The sequence below is a fragment of the Mauremys mutica genome, chromosome 1 (genome assembly GCF_020497125.1).
Source record: "Mauremys mutica isolate MM-2020 ecotype Southern chromosome 1, ASM2049712v1, whole genome shotgun sequence".
In the NCBI taxonomy this organism is placed as follows: domain Eukaryota; kingdom Metazoa; phylum Chordata; order Testudines; family Geoemydidae; genus Mauremys; species Mauremys mutica.
Genome location: NC_059072.1, coordinates 211,547,462 through 211,575,299, shown reverse-complemented (window position 1 = coordinate 211,575,299; position 27,838 = coordinate 211,547,462). Strand labels below are relative to the sequence as shown.

The following is a 27,838-nucleotide window of genomic DNA, read 5'->3' as shown; positions in this document are numbered from 1 at the left end:
TTAAAATATGACCATCTAGATCATTGTTGCTACCAGTTATATATTTGCAGCAAATCTTGTACAATGGTTGTTGAGTGAGGGGTCTATGAAAAGGTTATGATTTGCTAGGTCTAATTATGCTATCTGTATGCATTTATCATTTTTGTATGTGAAGTTCTAAGTACTGGCTCTATAACTGGATTTCAAACATTTGCTCCTGGGCTAACGCCCACAAAGTAATTAGCCAACACATCTTAGAGGGACTATTCAAATTGAGTAACCCATCAAAAGAACATTTAACTAACAATGGACCATAGGAGACACCCATCTACACTTAATGAAATTTCATGCTGTGACTAGGCAAAATGCATGGACATGTGACTTGCCCATGTGACTCCAAACTCCATCTTATTGCTATGATTTTCCACAGTAAGAACAATGGGATGTCTTCAACATGGCAAAAGCTATAAAAGGCCCTGGAAACAACTCCATTTGGTATTCAATCCTGCTTCTTACCTCTGGAGGAATTTTGCTACAAACTGAAGCTCTGAACAAAGGACTGAAAGACCCATCTAAGCTGTGGATGTGTTCCAGAGACTTGACTTAAGCCAGCAATTTACTCCATCACTACTACAAGCCTGAACCAAGAACTTTGCCATTACTGTATGTACTTTAGTCCTTTAACCAATTTTAACTCTCACCTTTCTTTCTATGAATAAACCTTTAGATTTTAGATACTAAAGGATTGGCATCAGCGTGATTTTTGGGTAAGATCTAAGTTATATATTGACCTGGATGTGTGGCTGGTCCTTTGGGATCAGAAGAACCTATTATTTGATTAGACCGGTTGTAAAGAACCACTCATCTCTGAATCCAGTGTTCTTGGTGGTGATATAAGAACTGGAATGCCTGAGGAGACTGCCTTTATGTTTTCTTGTTAGCCAGTGTGGTGAAATAGGAGTTTATTTTTGTGGCTGGTCTGGTATATCTTATAAAAGAATAACCACCAGTTTTGGGTTGTGCTTGCTCTATTTCTCAGGGGTTTGTCCTGAATTTGGCACTCTCTGTTATGACCCACTAAGACACTGTTACGGAGGTGAGCTACGCAACATTTCAAAATATACCATTATTAAAGCTGGCAGTTATCCCCACTAGCTGCATCTAACTTTGAACTGGGACAAATTAGGTACTTATAATTCACCTACAACCAGACACTATTCACAATCTTAGGGCAAACACAGGTTTAATGTTTGTTTCCATATGGAAATACAAACCTTGCGCTTGGCACCGCCTTTTGCTTGTTTCCCACTTTTTGTGTCTAGTACCAACTCCTCGATGTTTGGTTTGAATTGCTGTAGTAAAAGTGCAGTAGCAGGGCTGTCATCTCCTTCAGGACAGCTCACAGAGAGAAAATGATTCTTGTACTCCAGTTCTGTGGGGTTGCCAGGAACTTCAAACATCTCTACCACCTATGTTTAAAACAAAACATTCATTTTGAGAAGAACCTTGACAAAATAAAAAAAATAAACAAACTACATTAGGTTTTTTTCCCTCTTCCAAAAACTGTTTTGTCTCTTTCTAAAAAGATTGTATTATAGTAGGGAAAAGAACTCAGGAAGAGAAGGGAGACCAGCCTGCTAGGAAATAAAAAGACCAGATTTTGGTAACAAAACCAGATTATGTTCAGACAAACCATTATTAATAGACAGACCCTAGGAGCTAGAGAAATGGGGACTAGACATTTAAAGCAATCATCACTGGTAGCCAGTCTATCATGCTGTATTTACTATTTAAAAGGAAAAAAAAGAAGAAAAAAAAAGAAAAAAGTGTTTGTTACGCTTTTGTCTCCAGGCACCAAGTTCAGAAAAGTGTTTTTCAATTACTTACAATGTAATACTGTGGAAGGCGAGTGAGTTTGATAAACAGTTTGTGCTTGGAAAGGTTTCCAACAGGATGGCTAGCATAATTAGCTAGCTGCAATGTTTCACTGGTTACTGTAGGCAGATGTTTTATAGACTGTTTGCATCGCTGCTGTCCAAGCCAAAACCTTGCATTAAAAAAGAAAGAAAATTAGTGCTTTGAGTTTTTATGTATTAAAATGCTCCAAAACAGTAAGTCATACAGGGTCACTATCAAATTAAAAGTTATATACAAAGTGAAGTTAATGTAAAGTTAATTACCCTAGACCAATAGAATTTTAAAAATTAGATTTACTTGTCACTATTTATGTTTATATTTTGTCTCCATCAGCTTGGGTAATAATTCAATTTCATTTATTTATAGTGTATTTCACTTTTAGATTCTTATTGCTGCAACACTTGGATTTCAGAGACTACAGGGAAGTGTTCTTTCATTTAAGAACTATATTCAGTGAGATTTTAAAAGACATTGCTGCAAATATTTCTGCAGGATTACAGAATTAGAGAATACCTTAGAAAACCCTGGAGGTTTTAGTGAGTTCACAATGTGGCCCCTTCCAACTTTACCGTGACCCATTACAAAAATTTACTGGAGAAAAATTCTTCTTACTTCAGTGTTCTGGCAAGCCATGTCACAATTTTTTAAACAGACACTGACACTGCACTATTCTGTTACTTTCTGGGTTTCTGCTATTTTCTAGCATAACTATATGAACCTGAAATTTCAGGGATGAAGAAGGCCTGATCTATATAGAAGATATTACAGCACATTTATCCTAATATAAAACTGAATCGGAGTCAGAATATTTGAGATATTTACAACTGGATTCTGATCACACAGGCAAGACAACAAGTCACAGCTAGGTCTGAGAATAAGCCAGAGATATATAATTTGATTTTCAGATGTACTGAGCATCCAGTTTCTGTGGTCTCCAGCTGGAGTTTTGGGTGCTTGGAACCTCTGCAAGTCAGGACAATAATGCCCAAAGGTAAGCCTGCCATGTCCTAATGGCTGTTACAGAATAGAGAATAGCTGCCTCAAGGTTTGCAATGCTATCTTGGCCTTCAGTTACAGGCCACAATTTATAACACAGGAATGTTGATAATTTCCCAGGATGCCAATAGAGTATGACTCTTACAAAAGTGTGCTGGGAGTTGTGGGAGCTGCACACGCGCGGGGGTGGGGGACGGACAGATCGAACCCGGATGACAGAAAAGACGGTTACTCACCTTTTAACTACTGTTCTTCGAGATGTGTTGCTCATATCCATTCCAATTAGGTGTGCGCGCGCTGCGTGCACGTTCGTCGGAAGATTTTTACCCTAGCAACACTCGGTGGGTCGGCTGGGCGTCCCCTGGAGTGGCGCCACTATGGCACCGGATATATACCCCTGCCGACCCATCCGCCCCTCAGTTCCTTCTTGCCGGCTACTCCGACAGTGGGGAAGGAGGGCGGGTTTGGAATGGATATGAGCAACACATCTCGAAGAACAACAGTTACAAAGGTGAGTAACCGTCTTTTCTTCTTCAAGTGCTTGCTCATATTGATTCCAATTAGGTGATTCCCAAGCCTTACCTAGGCGGTGGGGTCGGAGTGAGACGTTGCAGAGTGCAAAACTGCTGAGCCAAAGGCTGCATCATCTCTGGACTGTTGAACCAGAGCATAATGTGAAGCAAAGGTGTGGACCGAAGACCAGGTAGCTGCCCGACATATCTCCTGGATAGGTACACGAGCCAGGAAGGCGGCAGATGAAGCCTGAGCTCTGGTAGAGTGTGCGGTGAGGTGGTTCGAGGGTACATAAGCCAATTCGTAACAAGTACGGATACACGCCATTACCCACGATGAAATCCTCTGGGATGAGACAGGTAGACCCTTCATTCGGTCTGCCACTGCGACGAAGAGCTGGGGCGTTTTACGAAATAATTTTGTCCGCTCGATATAAAATGCGAGTGCTCTACGGACGTCCAGGGAGTGCAATTGTTGCTCCCGTCGTGATGAGTGCGACTTCGGGAAGAAGACCGGAAGGAAGATATCCTGGTTGACATGGAATGCCGATACCACTTTAGGGAGGAATGCCGGGTGTGGTCCCAACTGCACTTTGTCCTTGTGGAACACAGTATACAGTGGGTGCACCGTTAGAGCACGAAGCTCGGAAACTCGTCTGGCCGATGTAATGGCTACGAGAAAAGCTGTCTTCCAGGACAGGTATAGCAACGAGCATGTTGCCAACGGCTCAAATGGGGGAAGACATAAGTCTGGTTAGAACCAGGTTGAGGTCCCATGTTGGGATGAGGGCATCGTACTTGTGGGTATAGGCGCACCAGGCCCTTGAGAAATCTAGAGACCATAGGGTGTGAGAACATGGAGCGGCCACTCCCCCCTGGATGGAAGGTAGAGATGGCCACCAAGTGCATCCGCAACGAAGATACCGCCAGGCCCTCCTGTTTGAGAGACCAGAGATAGTCCAAGATGGTTGGGATCGAGGCCTCAGTGGGGGTGACACTGTGTGTCCCGCACCAGCAGGAGAAACGCTTCCATTTGGCCAGATACGTTGACCGGGTGGAAGGCTTCCTGCTACCCAGGAGTACTTGCTGTACTGAGGCAGAGCAACGCAACTCTGACTGGTTTAGCCATGCAGCAGCCACGCCTTGAGGTGAAGGGCCTGCAGGTCTGGGTGGCGAAGTCTGCAGTGGTCCTGCGTTATGAGGTCTGGGTGGAGTGGCAGGGTAATCGGGTTGGCTAGTGACAGGTCGAGCAACGTGGTGTACCAGTGCTGCCTGGCCCACGCTTGAGCGATCAAGATTAGGTGCGCTCTGTCCCTGCGGAGTTTTAGCAGGACCTTGTAAACCAGTGAGAACGGCGGGAAGGCATAAAGCAGCTGGTTTGTCCACGGTATCAGGAATGCGTCCGAGAACGACCCCGGTGAGAGGCCTTGGAAGGAGCAGAACACCTGGCATTTCCTGTTCTCGCGGGAAGCAAACAGGTCTATGTGGGGAAATCCTCACCTCTGGAAAACCGAATGAACAACATCCGGGCATAATGACCACTCGTGGCAGAGGAATGACCTGCTCAGTCGATCCGCCAGAAAGTTCCGAACCCCCGGGAGAAAGGACGCTACCAGGTCTATCAAGTGGGCTATGCAAAAGTCCCAGAGTCTGATGGTCTCCTGAAAAGAGGGGAAGATCGAGTCCCTCCCTGTTTGTTTATATAGTACATGGCCGTTGTGTTGTCCGTAAACACTGAGACACAGCGGCCTCATAAACGTTGCAGGAACGCCTGGCATGCCAGGAGAACTGCTCTCAGTTCTCGGACATTTATGTGCAGCATCAGATCCTGAGGTGAACAGAGGCCTTGTGTACGAAGGCTTCCGAGGTGCGCGCCCCAGCCGAGAGAAGACGCGTCCGTCATCAGGGACACTGAGGGCTGAGGCGGATGGAACGGTAGCCCTGCACACACCAGGGAGGGAGTCAGCCACCAGTCTAGAGAGCCTAGAGTCCTCGGGGGAATGGTGACTATTGTATCTATTGAGTCCGTGCTCGGGCGGTATACCGAGTTGAGCCAAGTTTGTAACGGATGGAGGCGGAGCCTGGCGTGCTTGGTTACGAACGTGCATGCAGCCATGTGACCCAAGAGACCGAGACAAGTGCGAACCGTGGTCGTCGGGAAATTCTGCAGACCGCGGATGATTGTTGCCATTGCCTGGAACCGCGGCTGTGGTAAGCAGGCCCTGGCGAGATTGGAGTCCAGGGTCGCTCCTATGAAGTCTAACCTCTGTGTGGGAGCCAGAGAGGACTTCTCTATATTGATCACCAGGCCTAGACGATTGAATAGGTCCCTGACGATGCCCACATGCTGGGTGACTTGTGTCTCGGAGGTCCCCCGGATGAGCCAATCGTCCGGATACGGAAACGTGTATCCGACGTCGGCGGAGACATGCGGCGACCACGGCCATGCACTTCGTGAATACCCTTGGGGCTGTGGAAAAGCCGAAGGGCAGGACTGCGAACTGGAAGTGTTGACGGTCGGCTACGAAGCGGAGGTACCTCCTGTGCGGAGGAAAAATGGTGATATGAAAATATGCGTCCTTCATATCGAGGGCGGCATACCAATCTCCAGGATCCAAGGACAGGATAATGGTCCCCAGGGATACCATGCGCAACTTCAACTTCATCATAAACTGGTTGAGTCCTCGCAGGTCTAGGATAGATCTGAGACCTCCCTTTGACTTGGGGATTAGGAAATAACGGGAGTAAAACCCCTTGCCTTTTTCGTTCTTCAACACCTCCTCTATAGCCCCCATGGTGAGGAGTAACCCCACCTCTTCCAAGAGGAATTGCTCATGAGAGGGGTCCCTGAAGAGGGACGGGGTGGGAGGGTGGGGTTGAAACAAATTGGAGGTGGTATCCATATTCCACCGTGCGTAGGACCCAGAGATCCGAGGTTAACTGGGACCACGCCAGGAGGAAGTAGGAGAGACGGTTGGAGAAGGGAGAAGGATCCTGGTCTGTAACTGGTATTCCGTCCTCGGGCGCACCTTCAAAAGTTAGATTTTGGTCCCGGTGGTGGTTTCGAGGGACCTTGATTTTGGCCCCTTTGGGGTCCTGATTGTTGTCTACGCCCACCTCGGCCGCGCCGTCTGTCAAAGTCCTGTCTGTTTCTAGGCACAAAGTATGGCCTGGGAGGTTGGGGGCAGAAGGACCTGCGTTGGGTCACTAGCGTGTGCATGCCTAGCGAACGCATTATGACCCTATTGTCCTTCAGGCTTTGCAGCCAAGGGTCAGTCTTCTCCGAGAAGAGGCCTTTACCATCGAACGGCAAGTCCTGGATGGTGTACTGCAGCTCAGGCGGGAGGTTGGAAACCTGAAGCCAGGAGATACGCCTCATGGCAACACCTGAGGCCAGAGTCCTGGCTGTTCAGTAGGCTGCATCGAGCGAGGCTTGGAGGGAAGTTCTGCCCACCTTTTTTCCTTCCTCCAAGAAGGCCGCGAACTCCTGGCAAGAATCCTGAGGGAGTAGTTCCGTAAATCTCCCCACCTCCGTCCATGTGTTGTAATTATAGCGGCTGAGGAGGGCTTGTTGATTCGCCACCCGGAGCTGTAAGGCACCCGCTGAGTACACCTTACGGCCGAGCAGGTCCATTCACCTAGCCTCCTTCGATTTTGGAGCTGCCGCCTGCTGGCCATGGCGTTCCCTCTCATTAACTGACTGAACGACCAGTGAGCAGGGAGGAGGATGGACATACAAATACTCGTACCCCTTAGAGGGCACCATATATTTATGCTCGACTCCCCTGGCCGTAGGTGGGATGGAGGCCGGCGATTGCCATATAGTGTCGGCATTGGCCTGGATGGTACGAATAAACGGTAGAGGAATCTGGTGGGAGCATCCGCCGACAGAATGCTCACTACCAGGTCCTCCACCTCTGGGACCTCCTCCACCTGGAGGTTCATGTTGAGTGCTACCCTCCTGAGGAGGTCCTGGTGGGCCCTCAGGTCGATTGGAGGAGGGCCCGAGGAGGATGTCCCTGCCACCGCCTCGTCGGGAGAAGAGGAAGAGGAGACACCTGGGACGAGAGGGTCCTGCGTGGCCTCTTGCTCCTGAGCAACCTCCTGCTCCAGTGGGACTAGGGAGTCCAGTGGGCAGACTGGAGCTTCCTCCGTACCAGCCGGAGGGGGACAGCTGATTGTCGCCTCTGGCACCCGGTGCTCTGATGGTGCCGAGCGGGACGGGACTACTGGTGCACCTTGGGCCTGGTGGTACGCCCAAGGCGTCCAGAAGGACCACTGGTGTGGGCCTAGGTCCTGGGCCTGTGCCTCTTGGAAGACCCCAGTGGGCACATCGGACTCGCGGTCCTGCGCATAATAGCTGTCCGCGCGGGACGACCCTGAAGCGTGTCTGGATGGCCATGGAGGAGTGGAGAGGCCCTGAGCAGAGTCCCTGTCTCTAGCTAGCCTAGCTCTACTCAGCACCGGAGACCGGTACCGGGAGCGAGATCGGGACCTGCGACCGGAACGGTCCCGGGAGGTCGACCGCGATCTCGAGGCTTGGCGTAGGGAGCGGCTACGGGAGTCACGGTGCCTGGAGCGGTGCTGGGAGCTGGAGCAGTGCCGAGAATAGCAGGCCGGCGACCGGGATGCCGACCGGAGCCGCGAGTGCGACCGGTGCCAAAGAGGAGAATGGTGCAAGGACTGCGAGCGGCGACTGGAGCGGGAGTGCCGCCGGGACCTGGAACGTCTGTGGGACCGTGATCTTGAACGGTGCCGGTCTGCTGTACTGACAGAGGGTGGCTGTATCAAGGCCGGCTTGCCTATAGACTGTATCGCCCGCACCGGCGGTGCCGGGGGCGGAGGCAGCGTCGACTCTGTCATTGAAATCAGATCCCTCGCCATTGAGAATGTTTCCGGCGTGGACGGGATAGTAAGCTCTACCATGGGTCTAGCCAGGGAGCTGACAGGCACCGGACTCAACGGCCCTTGTGGGACCAGAATCGACGGTGCCGACATTGTCAGTGCCGCGGTGGGTGTCGGCAACGGGCGGTCCAACTTGGACGAGCTTCCTGGCTGCAATGCAGGTGGCACGGAAGCAGCAGGAGTCTTAGACTTTCTCGACCTTGGGGAGAGGAAGCGGCGTCGAGCCGGCCTCGGTGCATACTGGAGCGGTCCGGTGCCGAGGAGGTGCTTCTGCTCGAAGAGTGACCAGCACTCAGTGCCGAAAGCGAAGGGGTGAGAGCCGCCTCCATGAGGAGCTGCTTTAGCCTAACGTCCCGCTCCTTTTTTGTTCTTGGCTTAAAAGCCTTGCAAATGTGGCACTTAGCTGTCAGATGAGATTCCCCGAGGCACTTCAGACAGGAGTCGTGCGGGTCTCCTGTCAGCATCGGCTTGCGGCAGGTCGAGCACGGTTTGAAACCCAGTGAGCCGGGCATGGGCCCCAGCACCGGGTGTGGGGAAGGGGCTATTCCCCAAACCCCTCTTAACTATATTCTATTAAATATACTATAAAGTGATAAACTAAGTTGAACTATATAAAAAGTTTTTAACTATATACACAACAAGGAACAAGAGAACTACAAGTAGCTAGGGAAGTGGAGGTCAGCTAAGCCACGCTCCACTGTTCCAATGACCGACACAGGCAGTAAGAAGGAACTGAGGGGCGGATGGGTCGGCAGGGGTATATATCCAGTGCCATAGCGGCGCCACTCCAGGGGACGCCCAGCCGACCCACCGAGTGTTGCTAGGGTAAAAATCTTCCGACAAACGTGCACGTGGCACGCGCACACCTAATTGGAATCGATATGAGCAAGCACTCGAAGAAGAAGATGGGATTTTGTTTTCACATGGCTTTAAATTGTATTTGTATTACTTGTTACAGTCAGGCTTGGGAGGCTCTAGGGACATAAGGACATATATTTTATTGAGTTAATACATTATTTGCTTAAAATTATTAGATGCCTCAATCTTAGGGCTTCAGAGGACATCTAAAATCTATAAGTTAGAATAGGGGTAGGCAACCTGCGGCACGCGAGCTGATTTTCAGTGGCACTCACACTGCCTGGGTCCTGGCCACCCATTCGGGGGGCTCTGCATTTTAATTTAATTTTAAATAAAGCTTCTTAAACATTTTAAAAACCTTCCTTCTTTTACATACAACAATATTTTAGTTATATATTATAGACTTATAGAAAGAGACCTTCTAAAAACGTTAAAATGTATTACTGGTACGCAAAACCTTAAATTAGAGTGAATAAATGAAGACTTGGCACACCACTTCTGAAAGGTTGCTGACCGCTGGGTTAGAACATCTCTTAATGGTATAAATTGATCAAAACTGAAGCGCTAAAATAACTGGATAAGAAGTGGAATGCATTATGCTGACAATGGGCAACTCCTGTTCCTTCCTCTGCTGCTACAAAGGGGAGGAGGGAAACAGGATTTGGGGAAGCTGTGCATGTGTGCATGCACGGTGAAATTTTGACCCTAATGAAGTCAATAGGAGTTGACATGGACTTCAGTTGGGACAAGATTTCACCCACACGATGCTGTGAAGGCCAACTACAAAGGAGCTCCCTGTGCGCACACACACATGGGGAGGAATTTTCAGACAGACAGAGTGAGATAAAGATAGGCTAGGAAAGGGCTATGGAGTCTACTCCAGCAGAGGGAAGAGGAGATAGCCAGCACCTTAACTTACTTGGGATAGGGAAAGGCTATGTCTCCCACCATGCTAAATAACTTATTCTTGTATGTTATAATACATAATATGTAAGTCAAATGAATAATTGCAATATCACTTACTTGAGCTGTTGAAGCCAAGGGATAATGCGTTTCATGTCATCATTGACCGACTTTTCTATGTCATCCAGTGTCAGCTGGTCTATAAAAATGCAATTATTTAAGTGAAAAAAAAGTCTAACATCTACTTTGTAAATAGTGAATCCGATGAAGTGGGTATTCACCCACGAAAGCTCATGCTCCAATACGTCTGTTAGTCTATAAGGTGCCACAGGACTCTCTGCTGCTTTTGTAAATAGTGAAATTCGGACCTCTGAGTAAGAAACAACTTCTTGTATTTCTGTCTAATTTGAGTCACAACCACATTTTTGTATATATACTTAAAAGTGAGCAGTAACTCTTTTGAAATACTACCCAAGCACAAAAAAATTATTATACTGTTCAGAAAAACTAATTTATTTTCTCATACAATTTGAAGCTTAAGTCACCGAACTTGTTAGGCATACGGTGTTGAATACACACATACAGGAGCAGAGTCTTAAAACCTGTCTGGTCACACCAGGTGTTTACATAGAGCTCTAGATAAAATGTGCATTACATCACTCCATTCAATAAAAGCACCACCAAATCACGATGAATCATACAAAACATGCAATTTAAACAAAGCCTAACTATTTAGCGTTAATCCTTCTACAATAAAGTATTCAGAATATCTTAAATTAATTGCAAATCCAGTCACATTAAGGATTTGTAAATTTATATACCTAATGTTAGACCAAGACTGCAACATTCACTCATGTAAGCCTTATTCATCTACACAGTTCCATGGAGTCAGTGGAATCACTCACATAAAGGAAGCAAGAGTAGAGCCTTTATAAAGTATTAAGTATGGCCTATTTCACCTACTTACCGATTCCATAAAGCATTAGTTGGAACATTCCAGAATGAAGATCTACAAAAATGTGAAGACATTCTGATCGACCACATGGCTCCAAAATTGGAACAACAAGAGTTGGAAGAGCCGTTTCAATGAACGCTAAATAAATATAAAAAATTACTACATTGCACATGACATTCTGATCCACTTAATTAAACAATGGCCCACCACAGTCAACCAAAACTATGGTCCTAATCCTGCCAATCCATATGCAACATCAGTAATCCTCACTTGTAAGTAGTCCCATCAAATTCAGCAGGACTATTTACACATTACTACATTTATCATGCAGGTAAGGAGTTGCAAGATAAAGGCCCCTATGTTGAAACAAGGTTAATGTTGGAATAACAGCCAGAAAAGCAATGTATAGTTAAGGGAGAAATCCCTAACACCTACTAATAACAGGATGCACCAAGAACATTAAAGACCCTATCCAACTGCTATCAGTTTCAATAGGAGTTGGATCAGGCCTAAGTGCTCCATCCAAAGGCTACTGAAGTCAGTGAAAGGACTTGTATTTCTTTTTGACTATAACAAGTTTCAGACTAGAAGACTTCAGCCCCCGCCATCCAAAACATCATGCACTACAAACTTTAGCTTCTGTACTACATGTAAAATTAGATATTTGCTAGAAACATTAAGTACATAAACTTTCTGAAGCAGTTATCAATGTATGATGACCAGGCCTGGTGCAAGGATGTTTCACGCCCTAGGCAAAACTTCCACCTTGCGCCCCCCACCCTCCCGCAGCAGCTACCCTCCTCCGCCCTGAGGTGCCCCCCTTGTGGCAGCTCCCAACCCTCCGCCCTGAGGCACCCCCCCCCCCGCCCCATCTCACCCCTGCTCCGAGCATGAGCACCCCGAGCACGCCATGGCTGCTTCCCTTCTCCTGCCTCCCAGGCTTGCGGAGCCAATCAGCTTAGGCGCTGCAAGCCTGGGAGGCGGGAGAAGTGAAGCAGCCACGGTGTGCTCGGGGAGGAGGCGGGGCAGGGGTGAGCCGGGGCGGGGAGCTCCCCCCCGTCTTACTTGCTGCAGGCAGCCCTCCCCGCGCTCCCCTGCCCCAGCTCCCTCTGCCTAAATGCCAGTGGCGACCGGGGCGGCCGAAGACCTGGCCACCACGGTCGCTGCCAAAGAAAATGGCGCCCCCCAAATCCCAGTTCCCTAGGCGACCGCCTAGGTCGCCTAAATGGTTGCACCGGCCCTGATGATGACTTGAAACCATATCTTGCAGCTTGTGAATACATTTTACTTTTTTTAAACTTGTCATTAAGCTGCAAGATGCACAGAGAAACAAGGAACGAGAAGTGAGGTGGACAAAGATGACAACCATTTTCATGCACAATAAAAGAAATAAGATTAAATGTAAAAGTCATAACAAATACACATACAATTGTCATTAACATTGTAGCTCTTAAGGATGGCTTTCAGCTCCTGAAGTTTCTGATGAGATCTCGCATGCACGCTGTCTATTAAGAGTTTTTCTATTGATAAGTGGTCAATCTGTAGAAACAAAATTACAAGAGCAAATTTAAAATAAAATCAAGGTACTATGAGAGGAGCACGCAATACATTTGAGTAAGAATTCCTAACTTTACAAGTGAACATTTTAAATTGGTTCACTGTACAATTCTCAATATACCTCAATATATTCTTAATATACCATAAATTTGTACCCACAACTGAAATGTCTGGATAACATCAAAATAACCTTAGCTCTGCCCCTAGTGCAGCAACTTAACACTGGAAGGATAATTGGGGGAAGAGAAAACTAGAAGAACTTACGGCTTGTCTGCAGAGAAAAGATTCACAAGTTATACTGGTATAACTGCCCATGTGGAAACACTTTATTTCGGAGTAAGAGTGGCTTTTTTTGGCTTAGCTTAAACCATTTCCAAAGAGACAGACACTAACCTGAAAAATGCCGTCTTTATACCAGAATAAAAGTGTGTCTACTCAGGGTTACATCAATATAACTATAGTGGTTTAAATTCACACTTTTGCTAATACTATAGCATGTAAGACAAGCTCTCAGAAACAAATCTTACCCATCCATAACAAAGGGTCTCAACTCAGTGACCAATAGCAGTGGAACTCCTTCCTCATAATCACATATTGGATTACTCCAGTTTCTTCTATAACCATACAAAAACCACAACAAATATTGTACAATAGCCTGCTTAGACAAACAACTTACTTCAAGTCATCATTCTCCATTAAGACTCCATAGATTCATCTATATTTTTATTTTTATGTTTTGTTTAGGACCTTATTACTATGATGTCCTACTGTCAATCTACCCAATGTGATTATTATGCAATTAACAGTAAATATAGAGGGAGTGTGTAACTATGCATACAAGCTCTCTAGGCTCAGATCACCAAGTTATAACAGTGAGATGAAGTGAGCCAGTGTGTGATAAGTCATACACTGAGAATGTCTCCACACATACCTCTACAAACTGCAGTCCTGTTTTAGGAACGGTGCTCAAACACATGCTTGAGTTCCACTGACGTCAGTGGGACTTACACACATGTTGAAAGTTAAGCATGTGCTTTTCTGACTTGGGGCCTGTATAATTACACCGTAAACTCCTTACACCTATTATGAAGTAAGCCGGAAAGTGGGAGGAAGGTCATGGTACCATTACTATATCAGTGGCTATCAGCCAACTATTGTACTATTGTCCAAGCTTCTTAAAACGCTGGGGGGGTGCAGAGTCCTTCATCCTTACAATGAAAGGGCTGACAGGATTAAGCCTTAGGTATGAAGAGAACAAAGAATGGAAGATCGGGGCTAGTGTTAACTTCTAGTGTTACTAGAGGGGCAGAGTTAAGGTTTGTTTTGTGCTGTAAAGATTTCCCACTGTAAGAATGTTCATATAACTAACCTTAGTTAACTATTTCTATTGCTTACTTTTTATGGTAAGCACTGGTATCAGCATGTCACAATCGAACTTGACAAGGAAATTACAAAAGACTTAATTATTTAAAAATTCAGGGCAACAGAGGTTTGTTTTGCCCAACTTAACTAGTACCATGTCAATGGAAGCTACCAAAATAAAAATCGCACCCAAATAGGAATGGGGGTTATAGTTCTTTATTTCAGACCACTCTGACTATCCCCACATATTTTCTTAATTTAAGATTGGGGCGTTAGTAGATTAAAGAGTCAATAAAACAGACCAGTGAGATTATCTACAGTTACTGTGCAGAATTAAGTTTTACATTTCTACAAATTGAATATATATAAATCTTTTAGTATAATACTTATACCTATAGGCCAAGGTTTTCAAACATGACTAGTAGTTTTGGGTGGACAACTTCAGACACTCTGAAGAGGCCTATTTTCAGAGGGCGAGTATGTGGGAACTCCTGAAAATTAGGCCTTTTAAGATGTCTCAAGATGGCCACCCAAAATCACTAGATACTTTTAAATCTCTTCGCCATAGTTTCGCACCACCCCTTTGTGATGCAGTAAGTGAGGCATTCAGAAATTTTATGGTCAACTTTGAAATATCCTCTAAATCAGCAATTTGTGGAGGTCACAAAAGAAATGGCACTTAACCTAAAATAGAATTTGATGCTGGACTAGATTCTGAACTCTTCAAATAGAATCTAGTAGTGAGACTATATATCAACTCAATATAGTTATAACTGCTTGATTTGGAAAACTAAATGCCTGCTGCAGCTAGAGAGCCTTACCTTCATGGCTCTTTCCATTAATTTGGAGTCACAAGCTGGCAGGGGAGGTTCATGGGAAATTTGTAAGGGTTTTGAGACATCACTCTCATCAATTTTAATGGTGACCTTGTGAAGAGATGCAGTCCCGGTTTTTCTCCCAACCACCTGTTGGCTTAAAATTAAAAAAATGCAATACTAAATAACTTTATATTTTAAAACAATAGCCTAAAAGTTATTCTTGCTGAAGCACTCCAAGCCATGTTGTGATATTACAGCTAATGTAATCATAGTGAGTAGGAAGACGTTTCTTCAATAGTCAATATCTGATTGCGAAAGCACTGCACAGAAAACATTAAGCAAGTTGTGCTAAATTAAAAGTGATTAGAAAAATACAGTGACAAAATGAAATATTTAAACTGGAGCACATAATTAGTTTACGAGGCTCACTATTTGCAGGATATCAAATAAAATGTCAGATTAAAGCATGTTAGATATATGAATCAAAACAGCATCAACAGTTATGCTAATATATGGCACCTAAATAAATGTGGTTCAATTTTCTGAGGTACTCACCACCCACCATCCCCACCTAAGTCAACATGATGTGAAGGTGCTCAGCATTTCTGAAATTCAGACCATATATTTAGGTGATTAAATATGGTAGTTGAGGAGACTTAGCTTTCAAAATTCAGGTTTGAAAATTCTGGCCTAAGTTTATTAATTACAAATACACCAACATTTAAGAGTCTTCTTCTTGCATGTCTGTCTGTCAATATAAATAAGTCCTTGGAAATTATTTAACTTACTTCCAAACAGAGAGTGAGAGACACTTCCCTGCATGATATCGTTCCACTTGCACAAGGTCACCCCAGCGTTCCCGAATCAGCATTAGTGTTTGTGAATGCAAAACTTCTAGTTGAAGCGATAAGCAGAAAGAGTCTAAGGAATGGAGTTAAGCAAATACAAAGCCTCTGTATGCTATACCAATTCACAGTAAGACAACAGAAGATCATAAATCTTTTCTATGGTTCTTTATACATACCCATTGCTTCCCCAAGACAGATAAATACTTGTTGGTAGTTTATTTTGTACAGTATCAAGTATTTTTCAAAGCTGTCTTTATCTAACTTCTTGCACAGAATCCTCTCTTAGGCCTGGTCTAGACTAGGGTGGGGGGGTCGAACTAAGGTACGCGACTTCAGCTACGCAAATAGCATAGCTGAAGTCGAACTACCTTAGTTCGAACTTCTTACCTGTCCAGACGCCGCGGGATTGAAGTCCGCGGCTCCCCCGTCGACTCCGCCACCGCCATTCGTGGTCATGAAGTTCCGGAGTCGACGGGAGCGCGTTCGGAGTTCAAACTATCGTGTCTAGATTAGACGCGATAGTTCGAACTCCGAGAAGTCGAACGCTACCCGTCGACCCGGCCGTAAGTATGGACGTACCCTTAAACTTCTAGGGTACTCTTTTCTAACTGCTTCAAATATTTGAAATCAGGACTGCCTTTTGGTGAAAGGAGAACATTACAAGAAATGCAGTTCATAATGAAGTTGGTAGGGAAAAAAAAACCACTCTTAACATTCTTAAGATAAGCTTGTAGTGTATTTCTGCATAGAATCACTCGTTTCATTGACAAGTATTTCACATTACCCAAATATTAATTGATTCCTTGTGTGCACAAAGTCAATTTAATGACTTGTGCATAAATTATTTTCCACTTTATTGACTAATAGAATGGCAGTGTTTGTAGACTTCTGTTGCATCTGTGGACAGTAAAGATTGTTGGCTACTGCACCTTGAAAGTTAGCATTTTATTCTATATCATTTGCCACATGCAGCTACCGAAGTGTTGTAGGGGTAAACAGTTTAGTACACAAAGCTACCCATCCAGTTTGCTTCCAGGTGACTTGAACAATCAAGTGAATGATGCAATCCAGGTAAGTATTGGACACTGCTTCTTGCAATGAATCTTTCCTGCTGGACCATGAGAATAACCTCAAAAACCATTTCCACTACGCTAATGGGCATTATCCTTGTGCTTAACAGCATTTATGTTCTCTTTTAAGCTCTAACCACTAGAGTGTGAGGCTATTATGTCATTCTATTAAAAAGCAATCTTTGGAAGGATACGTAGGCAGCTGTACATGTCCTGAAGCGGTTTCTCATCAGCAAAGAGTCGAGACTGGACCAACTGATGAATGAAGCTGATCTGCATACTATGAACCAAAGCTCGACCATCTTCCATGAATTAAAAATAGTTCACATTAGAGATCTAGACATCAAGTCATTTTAAGAAAAAGACCACCACACTGAATAGCTTCCAAAAGGTTAAAAGGTATTTAGCAACTTGGGTTCTATACAGTTCTCTCAGTATATTTGGGGAAATGCCATTGAGACTGTACCCCCTAAAGGTACAAAGTACACAGAGCAAGGTGGTGAAAAACAGGACGTTAAGTATGATTTATCCATATCAAGTTGGTGGCATGCAAATATAGGCTGTACAATTAGTTTTAATTCTGATTAATAAAACAACCATTTTGAGAGCAGAACCCCAGATCAATATTAAGAACATAAAAATAAAAGACTTCTGATGTTACCTCCAGTCTCTTTGTCCTCAACCAGAATTTCCAGTTTGAGGAGGCGCCATGGAACGTCAGGGTCATCTCCCATCACTGTCAAAGTAGCTTCAAACTCCCCCTCAACTCGAAATTTCACACGGCCATTAGCTAGGAGAAATCATGAACTTTTTTTATGCTCAGCATGCTAAACAGGCACCTCAAACTTTAGAGTGCAAGAGGGCTTCTAATATAAAACAAAATTAATCTTCTATGATCCCTAGTCTGCTACATGCATTTCTACAAAATTTTAGTCAATTATTAATGTTTGTGAAAGAGGAAATACAAGCCAGCACAGTGTGGGCACATCCCATATAAATTTCCTTAAACAGTATTACTTTAGTCAGGACTTCTAACACATCTGCCAGTTCAGTATAGATTATCTCCTGAGCAGCTTGCAGACACTGAGGCCACGTCTATACTTACCCGCCGGGTCGACGCGGCGAGTTCGACTTCTCGGAGTTTGAACTATCGCGTCTGATCTAGACGCGATAGTTCGAACTCCGGAAGCGCCGCGGTCGACTCCGGTACTCCACCGCGGCAGGAGGAGTTGCCGGAGTCGACCTTGGAGCCGCGGAGTTCGCTTCCGTGGCGTCTGGACGGTAAGTTATTCGAACTAGGGTAGTTCGAATTCAGCTACGTTATTCACGTAGCTGAATTCGCGTACCCTAGTTCGAACCAGGGGCTGTGTGTAGACCAGGGCTGAATCACATGAAAAAATATTTAACTGGTAGTTTAACATTTCCAGAGATGAAAGACTAATGAACCTACTTCACCAATCACTAAGAGTGTATCTACACTTACAGACACTATACCAGCACAGCCCTCTACTATAGATGCAGCCTACACCGACAGAAGAAGTTTTTCCTGTCAGTGCAGGAACACCACTTCCCTGAATAACATAGCTGTGTCTGCACTGGTCGGAACAACTATGTCAGTCAGTGGTATGGCTTTTTCACACCCTGACTGACATAGCTATGGAAATATAACCTTTCACTATATACCAAACCTGAAATGTCTACCCTCATCTTTTTATTCTCTGATGCACGCAAGTGTTCACAGTGCCTTGTGCGTGTACCCAAGTGACAGTCCAATCATTTACAAATTTATGAACAAGACACCCAAGTTTAGTACAAGTAATGCACCTTGATGAAGGCTACCTATACCGACGGTATTGGCCTCCGGGTGGTATCCCACAGTGCACCATTGTGACCGCTCTGGACAGCAATCTGAACTCGGATGCACTGGCCAGGTAGACAGGAAAAGCCCCACGAACTTTTGAATTTCATTTCCTGTTTGCCCAGCGTGGAGCTCTGATCAGCACGGGTGGCGATGCAGTCCCAAATCCAAAAAGAGCTCCAGCATGGACCATACGGGAGATACTGGATCTGATCGCTGTATGGCGAGGCAAATCTGTTCTATCACAGCTCCGTTACAGAAGACGAAATGCCAAAGCATTTGAAAAAAATCTCCAGACAGAGGCCACAGCAGGGACTCAGCACAGTGCTGCGTGGCAAGCGTAACGGAAAGCCAAAGAATCAAATGGACGCTCATGGAGGGAGGGAGGGGGTACTGAGGACTCCAGCTATCCCACAGTCACCGCAGTCTCCGAAAAGCATTTGCATTCTTGGCTGAACTCCCAATGCCTGTAGGGTCAAACACATTGTCCAGGGTGGTTCAGGGTATAGCCCGTCAATTCCCCCCCAGAAAGAAAAGGGAAAAAAATCGTTTCTTGACTTTTTTCAATGTCACCCTATGTCTACTGAATGCTGCTGGTAGACACGATGCTGCGGCAGTGAACAGCAGCATCCTCTCCCCCCACCCCGGTGGCAGATGGTACAATATGACTGCTATCCATCGTCGTCATCAGCCCGTGAGTGCTCCTGGCTGGCCTCAGGTGAGGTCGGCCAGGAGTGCCTGGGTAAAAAATAGGAATGATTCCCGGTCATTCCCAGTAGATGGCACAGAACGGCTGGTAACCGTCTGCATCATAGCAACTGGGGGCTGAGCTCCATCAGCTGAGCTCCATCAGCCCTTCATGTCTAAAGAAAAGATTCTGTACTGCCTGGACTATCATAGCAGCAGGATGCTGGGCTCCTCTCCCCCACACCGCTTAATGTCCTGCCTGGACTATCATAGCAGCTGGAGACTGCCTCACCCTCATTTTATCTCAGTAACAAGTCACTGTTTCTTATTCATGCATTCTTTATTACTTCATCATACAAATGGGGGGGGACACTGCCACGGTAGCCCAGGAAGGTTGGGGGAGGAGGGAAGCAACAGGTGTGGTTGTTGCAGGGGCACCCCCCATGAATGGCATGCAGCTCATCATTTCTGCGGGATCTGACATGGAGCGGCTGTGCTCTCTGGTTCTCTGATACACTGGTTCTCTAGTACACTTGCCCCATATTCTAGACAGGACTATTTTTAGATACCATAAAGGAGGGATTGACTCGGGGAGTCATTCCCATTTTTGGCTTTGCGCCCCCGGCCGACCTCAGCCAGGGGCACCCATGACAGCAGCAGACGGTACATAATGACTGATAACCGTCATCTCATTGCCAATTTACAATGGCAGCAGACGGTACAGAACGGCTGATAACCGTCTCTGCTATCATGCAAAAGCAAATGAATGCTCCTGTGTGGCGCTGCAGTATCACCTCTGTCAGCGGCATCCAGTACACATACGGTGACAGTGTCAAAAGGCCAAACAGGCTCCACAGTTGACATACTATGGCGCCTGCCAGGGCAATCCAGGGAAAAAGGGTGCGAAATGATTGTCTGCCGTTGCTTTCCCGGAGGAAGGAATGAGTGACAACATTTACCCAGAACCACCCGCGACAATGATTTTTGCCCCATCAGGCACTGGGATTTCAACCCAGAATTCCAAGGGGCGGGGGAGACTGCAGGAACTATGGGATAGCTACGGAATAGCTACTCACAGTGCAACACTCCAGAAACTGACGCTAGCCTCGGACCATGGACGCAAACCGCCGAATTAATGTGCTTAGTGGGGCCGCGTGCACTCGACTTTATACAATCTGTTTTACAAATCCGGTTTATGTAAAATCGGAATAATCCTGTAGTGCAGACGTACCCTCAGATAGGGAAACAAGGCACAGAAGACTGACTTGTCCAAGGTCCAAAGTAAGCCCATGAAGGAACAGAGAATTGAACCCACGTCTCAGGTTAGCACCATAGCCACTGGATAATCCTTCCACTCAAGGGCCACTGCAATTATGTGACTAAGTATGCCATATGATTATATAACTTGCCATTCTTTTACAAAGACCACGATGGGTAAAATTTATAAAGTAACAGAGTCACTTAAGTACTTTTGACATTTTTACCCAATACTACACATTTAGACGGAGTAACTGACAAATCCAGAAAATTCAAAGATTAAAAGCCCAAGTCAGTTACCCTGCCTAGAGAAAAATGGATCCACTATTGAAGTTTCAATGACTTCGTATTTACCATTACATGCACTAATGGACAATTTTATATGCAAAACCCTAGTTGCTAAAAATCATGTTATTAGTTAACACCAATGGGAAGATGAGCCACAGGAAATGAGGGTGGGGAGAAACAGAAAAGAGAGGCCATCTTGTCTGCCAAACATCAGTAGGGGAGGACATGGAGTAGGAGCAGTCCCCTGAGCAGTCGAAACTGTGTGCAGAAATATAAGAAACCATGGTTCATGAAGACCAATGCTACAGTCAGAACAGAAGAGCAACCTTTTCTTCTGTTGTCAGAGTAACGTTTTTTGAAGATTTTACAGTCGGTTTAAATAAGATTATACAACTCCCAGTTCTTGCAGGCTGTGGGAAGTATGTACACTAATGTCACATAGGGGCAGGGTTTCAATCTTTTTAGACGCTTAGAAACTTTTTCCCAGTTATGTTTTAGTTAAAAGTCTAAAATCACTATTTTAAATAGCCTGAAACAATTGAGTCTTTAAAAGTAACTTCAGGTCCTTACCAACTGTAAGATTCGCCAACTGTGGAGGAAGATCTGTAGTCACTAGTCGATGTCGAAGAATCTGGTTTAGCTGATGAAGTGTAGTTTGCTTTTCATTTTTTGTTATTGGGTCAGGAGGAATTATTTTATCCTGTTAAGGTAAGTATCAACATGTCTGTCTCTCTCAGACTGAAGAAAACCACTACTAAATAAACCAACTTTCATAAATGATACAGAAGACCAACACTGGAAGTCTGAAAGTACAATAGGATACAGTATTTATATTTAAGCAGGCAGTTTTAAAACATGCATTCTATAGCCTCTTGAATTTGCCTTCCAGTGAACTGGATTGTGCCCTAGACAGACCACCTTATATTTAGGAAGAAATCACTAAACTCAGCCCACTTCAGACTATTCCAGACCTTGTACATCAAGTTGCCTTAGTATTCTTAAGTGATATTGCTACAAAAATTAAGGTTGATAGCCAGATTTTTATATTTAAAAGAAAAATAATCTAGAGTTCTACAATCTTACATGACTTTGGAAAAGCTTGCTTAACTAGAATGCAAGCTAAACAAGGAAATTACAAAGCAGTATTAAAGATAGCTGAAGGTGTTTCCATGGATCTCTAGATACAAAAAAAGGCAGCTGTTTAATTCTGGAGGGATACTATAATAGCACGTATTAAGAGACTCATAGCACCATCCAGAGACAGTGTGAACAGCGATTTCAATCTCATCTTAGGTTAGTTGTATATTTTTCTGGGGTTTTGGTTTAGTGTGTACAAATACCAATAAATGACTAATAAAAAAGGAAAAAGGTTTGTTATTATGTTGGTCCTAGAGCAGAAGTAGTCTAGCAAGATAAAATCCTTGATAGGGAAAAGTTAGCTTGTTGATAAGAATATTCTACATATAAACAAGTTAGAATTTTGCACATTTTGTAACTGGTTCTGTATTAGCATGCACTTTAAAGAGATATGTACTTGATCTGCAGTAATTACAGGAGGAGAAAGATGTTTGACACTGTTAGTTTCACTAATTTGTGTTTGTTACCTGATAAGATATTTTAGGAGGGATCTTTTTCAGCTATACTGTAAAGACATTTACCCTTATACATGTTGGGAGACGTGGATATGACCCAGTTGTCAACACATCAATAGCATATGGGATAGCAAAACTGGGCAGGCGAGCATGAACCAAAGCATCTCTAGCTAGTGATGCTAGACGATCAGCAGTGTCCACAAATAGGATAGCTTGTTGATCTAGAAAACTTGATATCATCTATAAAAGAGAAAAAAAATACTGACTGCTGAAGTCAATCCCTTGCCCAAAGTAACTCTAAATAATATTTCCCCCTTTTCTCTCCTTCCATCCCACACAATTCAAGAAAGCCTATCTTTGGGGTGAGGTGGAAGGAATATTTTAGTAGTTTCTTAAATAAATACTTACTCAAGGACATTTATACATTTTATTTCTCCCATCAGCAAACCCTTTACAGATAAAATGCCAGAGTACCACTCTTTAATTAAAAGTAAGTACCTCATTTCACTTCTACTACAGGGAGGTTCAATTCTGAATTTAAGAAATTCCTGGAGAAGGAAGACAAGTTCAGGGAGCTTAGTAGGAACAGTCCTGGCTCCCTGCCTTTGCACTACAATTCAAAGTTCCCTGAGAACAGAGCTTCCATTAGTGGGTGGCAGCTCTCTTTACTTCTCTTCACAGATCATGTGGAAAACATGAATGAGAGCTTGGGATTATTTATTTATTTATTTAAGTAATTTCACAAATGCTTTATCTGTGGGGTATCCATCACCAGAATTATGAGAATAAGAGTATTTTGGAGGCAGTGTTGCTGTACCTGTGTCAGTCCCAGGATATTTTAGAGACAAGGTGGGTGAGGTAATATCTTTTATTGAACCAACTTCCATTGGTGAGAGAGACAAGCTTTTGAGTTTACACAGAGCTCTTCTTCATGTCTGGGAAATGTACTCATCGGTCCCATAAAAGATCTCTCATCCACCTTGTGTGTCTAATATTTTGGATGGAATGTTAAAGGAGGATCATTTGGTTTCAGTTTGTACGCCACAGAAGAGGTTTCCACTCCTACATACTCTGGTATATTTGTGGCAGTTCATTTGTGGACTGTTACTGGATTACCACAATACTTATTTATATTCTACCAATAAACTGACTTTTTGCAACATCCTGGACTTTGAACTTATTTATTCAAGAGCAGGACTTACGGTAACTATCTCACAGTGCCTATATAATGTATTCAAGTGTAACAATAAGAACTAGTGCTGAGATCAATGCCCCGGCTCTCCCCTCTACCCCATCTCCTAACCTCCTAATGTTCTGGCTCCTGATAAAATAATATTGAAGACAATATGCAGTCATGCCTTTTGCTTTCCCTTTTCATGAGTTTTTGGGGTTTACTGCAACAGTGTGACTGTCTCTTAAAGAGAGAAGAAGTGATGCATTACTACTATACAAACTATAACTTACAATTATTGAACAGAATGAGAAGAGCATATCATTTAATAATGTATAATTTCATGTACATCATCATATGGAATCTGGCTTTTTTAATGTGAGCATTTTAGAATCTATTCAGAGGGTACTAAAAAGCCCACCAACAAGTATTAGGTCATTTTACACCAAGTTAAGTTGCTAACTTACCGCACATTTTTCCACTTTCCCAGCATTGTTAGCCCATTTGACTAAGGCTAATAATCGAACAAACAGTTGACGTGTGCGGCTTGCAAATTGCACTATTTCTATTTTTCTGTTAAAAAAAAAAAGTCAGTCAGTACTGAAACATCTCACAAAGGTGCAGTTCAGTTGCAGTGCAGTTTGCTAAAGACAATTACATAGAAAATGCCATGCATCAAGTAAAGTTAATACTTTGCATAATGTAGCATCAATTTCAGTTGTACAATTTCTGGGGGGGCCCCCCCCCCCCCCCCCCCCAACATGCTTTAATCTTTTCATACATTAGGGCATGGTGCTGAAAAGTGAAAATTCAGGATATCTTCCTGAGACACTTGTTTTTTTCCTCTTTACTTACAGAAATGTTACATATCCAGTCTTCCTCCCTCCTCCCCACACCATTTTTAACAATTACTCTATCTGCTACTGGTTGAATGCCTATATCCACAGCCTCATGTGTACTCATCACCACAGCAGAAGCCTGTCTATACCAGATAAGAAAGCCAGAGAGTCATGCTTGGATCTCAAGTCACGCTTTCATTCCAATCTCTGAGACACCATCTATGGTATGGGAAGCTTCTGATCTCAAATAATTTGGTCAGAACCTACGACTTCCAAGGAGTTACTTTGAATTTACACAATTTATTGCTGTAAATGCTGCTGCAAGAACAAGGTTTAAGCTACATTAAACAATTTACAAAAACAATAAATTATGATTTGTAGTCAATAAAGATTCATAAATTTAAGGTCAGAAGGGACCATTATGATAACCTAGTCTGGCCTCCTGCAAAACACAGGACACAGAACCTCATCCAATAATTTCTGCATCAAGCCAAAAAATTCTGTTGGTACTAAAGCATATGTTTTAGAAATATATCCTGTCTTGAAGACTTCAAGTGATGGAGAAACCACCACATCCATAGGCAAGTTGTTCTAAAAGTTACATTTAAAAATTTGCATCTTGTTTTTAATCTGAAATTTTCTAGCTTCAGTTTCCAACTGCAGGTTCTCATTGTATCTTCCTGGTAGATTAAAGAGCCTTCTATTATAAGAAATCTCTGGCTCATGTAGGTATTTCTAGCCATGATCTAGACACCTCAATCAATTTAGTCTATGCTAGAGAAGGTTGAGCCCCTTAAATCACAATATAGTGTTATTTTCCAGACTGCAAATCCTTTTTGTAGCTCTTTTCTGAACCTTCTCCAAAATACTCTTTGAAGTATTAGCACCAGAACAGGACATAGTATTCTAATAATGGTATCACTAATGTCCTATACATAAGTAATACCACCCTCCTGCTACTATTACTACAACTACTAGTGGATAGTCCCCAGATCATCACAGATCCCGTTAGCTAGAGCACTGAACAGTGAGCTCAGATTCAACTGGTTATCCATCACTATCCTTAAAAGCCTTTTATAGAGCCACTACATTCCAGGATATAGTCCCCCACTATATAAATGTGACCTACACTCTTTGTTCTTAGATGTATGAGCTTGCATTTCGCTGTATTAAGAGACATATTGTTTGATAAAGATGGCGCTTCAAAAAGCTAGTGTAAAGCCTGTATAAAACACGTAAATATAAATAAGAGTAAAACAGATTTTCTGATCACTACACAAGAGATCACTAAAAAGCCTGCTCCTCTGTATTAATGGATATTTAGCAAGTATAAAAAAAATTGTCCAGAAAGTAGATTAAGAGTGAAGTAGGAGTAAATAACTGTCTTGCCATTAGGAGGAAAAGTCAATCAGTGTTTCAGAGCTATTACTGTAACTTAGTATTTATTTGTAATTATTAAAACCTTACCTTAAACAACTTCATAAGTCTGCTTTTTAATTAAAAAAGTAGATTCTTTCAATCCTTCTGTGTAGACAGGGCCCTTATTGCAAATTAAAAGGACATCTACTGTTGTTGAGACACAATACCTCATTCACTGACTAAAAATACTGAGCAATAATTTTGGAAAACTGAAAGTTTATATAGCTATTCAAAGTATCTAAACAAGAGTTTTCTTTTAATACTTCCCAGCAGGAGCTCTTTGCTGATGTAAAGCAGAAATGAGAATTCAACTCCTATTTGTTTACATTGGAAAGCAGGACCCTTCAGAGCCGATGTAATCCAAGTTCCATTTAAAAATACATATGATATAACAGTCATTAATCCACTTAGATCAAAAATATACATTACTTTATATGTCACTAGAGAGCAAGGAAGGAAACAGGAATTATGAACAGTGAGAATGCACAAGTTACCTGTTATTAAAAGCCAAACCCATCGTCTCCCCACCATGTTACAAATGAGTTCTCAGTACCACTGCACCATATTATCAAGGTAGTTTCCTGTCCAACTGCTATTTTGTATTATTGCATGTAATACTGAAAGTAATTTACTCTTATCTTTGTGAAGCAGTTAGAATCTAATATTAGTGGTGTCCTTTGTATATAATAAAATTGCATATCTTTCAAAAAGATCCTAAAACAACAGGATCCATAATTTCCTACACGCTTTGCTTATTGAGAGGTCCTCAAGAAGAATACTCTAAGTAAGGGACTTAAGCTCTAATTAAAATCCATGTTAAGTTTAAGACTACCTCCATCACTGATGGGCATATACTGCCTGTCACCAAGGCAGCATCCTGCAAGCTTTAAGAGGTTCAGGAGTCTGGTGCTATTAAGTTTCTCTGCATCATTACTGCTGCTATGGTAGCTTTCATATGCAGGAGCAACAAAGTAAGTTGATTAATTAAGCAACATCCCTTACAGCAATTGTAGGCAACCTTAAAGAGCTAGAGAACCACTTCGCCAAATGGCATCAGACAACAACACATCCTAATATCACACTGTAGCTTACAATATACTGATCCAAATATCACAATTCTATTACAGACACCACAGATTGCTTGTGCCTCTATGTAACCATTCAACATTGTCTTTCTTTTCTCCTACCTCTCTCCCACCTAGTGAAAGAGATCCAAGCTGATTCAGTCCATTGACCAGCTTGACCGTGTGAACCTCACAAAGCAAGTTCCCATTAAACTCACAAATGCCACAGCATGTCTTCAAGAGAAGAGGAGAAAAGAAGTCTCAAGAAAACATCCCAATTTTTGATTCCCCCAAACCATGATCTGGAAGTGGAAAAGTTTAAACCAGGGGTGGGCAAACTTTGGCCCGTGGGCCACTTTCGACCTGTCAAACGTTTAGATCCAGCCCTTGAGCTCCCGCCGGGGAGAAGGGGCAGGGGCTTGCCCCATTCCACCCAGCGCTCCCCAGCCCCCGCACTCACAATTCCCTTGATGAGCACCATCTTCTGGCACACAGAAACACACTGCTCAGGCACGACTTCACCACACTGTTTCCAGGATCAGAACCCCGCCCCTACGCAGCAGCGTGCCCAATCCCCTCCTCGCCTCCTACAGCCTCACCCTCAAGAACCTCAAAAATGTCCAGGGGCCGCACCCATCTCAGCTAGGGTGCCTCCACCCATGGCAGTGCCGGGTACGGCCACCTTGGTGTCACTGCCAGCAGGGTCCCTAGGAGTTCCCGGTACTGCCCCGTAGAGCCCCGCCACACCACACCCCATGAGTCCCCCCTCTCTCCACCTCAGTAACATCCCTTATAGAGCCTCCTCAATGGTACACCCCATAGAGTCCCCCTCACCGACTGGGCATTCAAGGTCTGCCATACAATTTCCATACCCATATGCGGCCCTCAGGCCAAAAAGTTTGCTCACCGCTGGATTAAACCCTGTTAAAAAATAATTTTGTACAATTGAAATCTATGCCATATTATGCAAAGTACATGCTTGA

At 43.9% G+C, this 27,838-nt stretch overlaps 1 protein-coding gene across 1 annotated transcript in view; it reads right to left on the bottom strand.

Moving 5' to 3' along the window:
- Positions 1–27,838, bottom strand: part of MED14 (mediator complex subunit 14) — a 67,276-nt gene that overhangs the window by 36,447 nt on the left and 2,991 nt on the right. Inside the window, exons 3-14 of the mRNA XM_045002693.1 lie at positions 24,001–24,106; positions 22,429–22,602; positions 21,341–21,470; positions 17,342–17,470; positions 16,875–16,982; positions 15,551–15,683; positions 14,766–14,916; positions 12,453–12,564; positions 11,038–11,163; positions 10,191–10,269; positions 1,867–2,026; positions 1,254–1,448 (exon numbers count right to left, since the gene is read on the bottom strand). Coding sequence (XP_044858628.1) covers positions 1,254–1,448; positions 1,867–2,026; positions 10,191–10,269; positions 11,038–11,163; positions 12,453–12,564; positions 14,766–14,916; positions 15,551–15,683; positions 16,875–16,982; positions 17,342–17,470; positions 21,341–21,470; positions 22,429–22,602; positions 24,001–24,106 — 1,603 coding nt within the window. The remainder of the gene's footprint in view (positions 1–1,253; positions 1,449–1,866; positions 2,027–10,190; positions 10,270–11,037; positions 11,164–12,452; positions 12,565–14,765; positions 14,917–15,550; positions 15,684–16,874; positions 16,983–17,341; positions 17,471–21,340; positions 21,471–22,428; positions 22,603–24,000; positions 24,107–27,838) is intronic.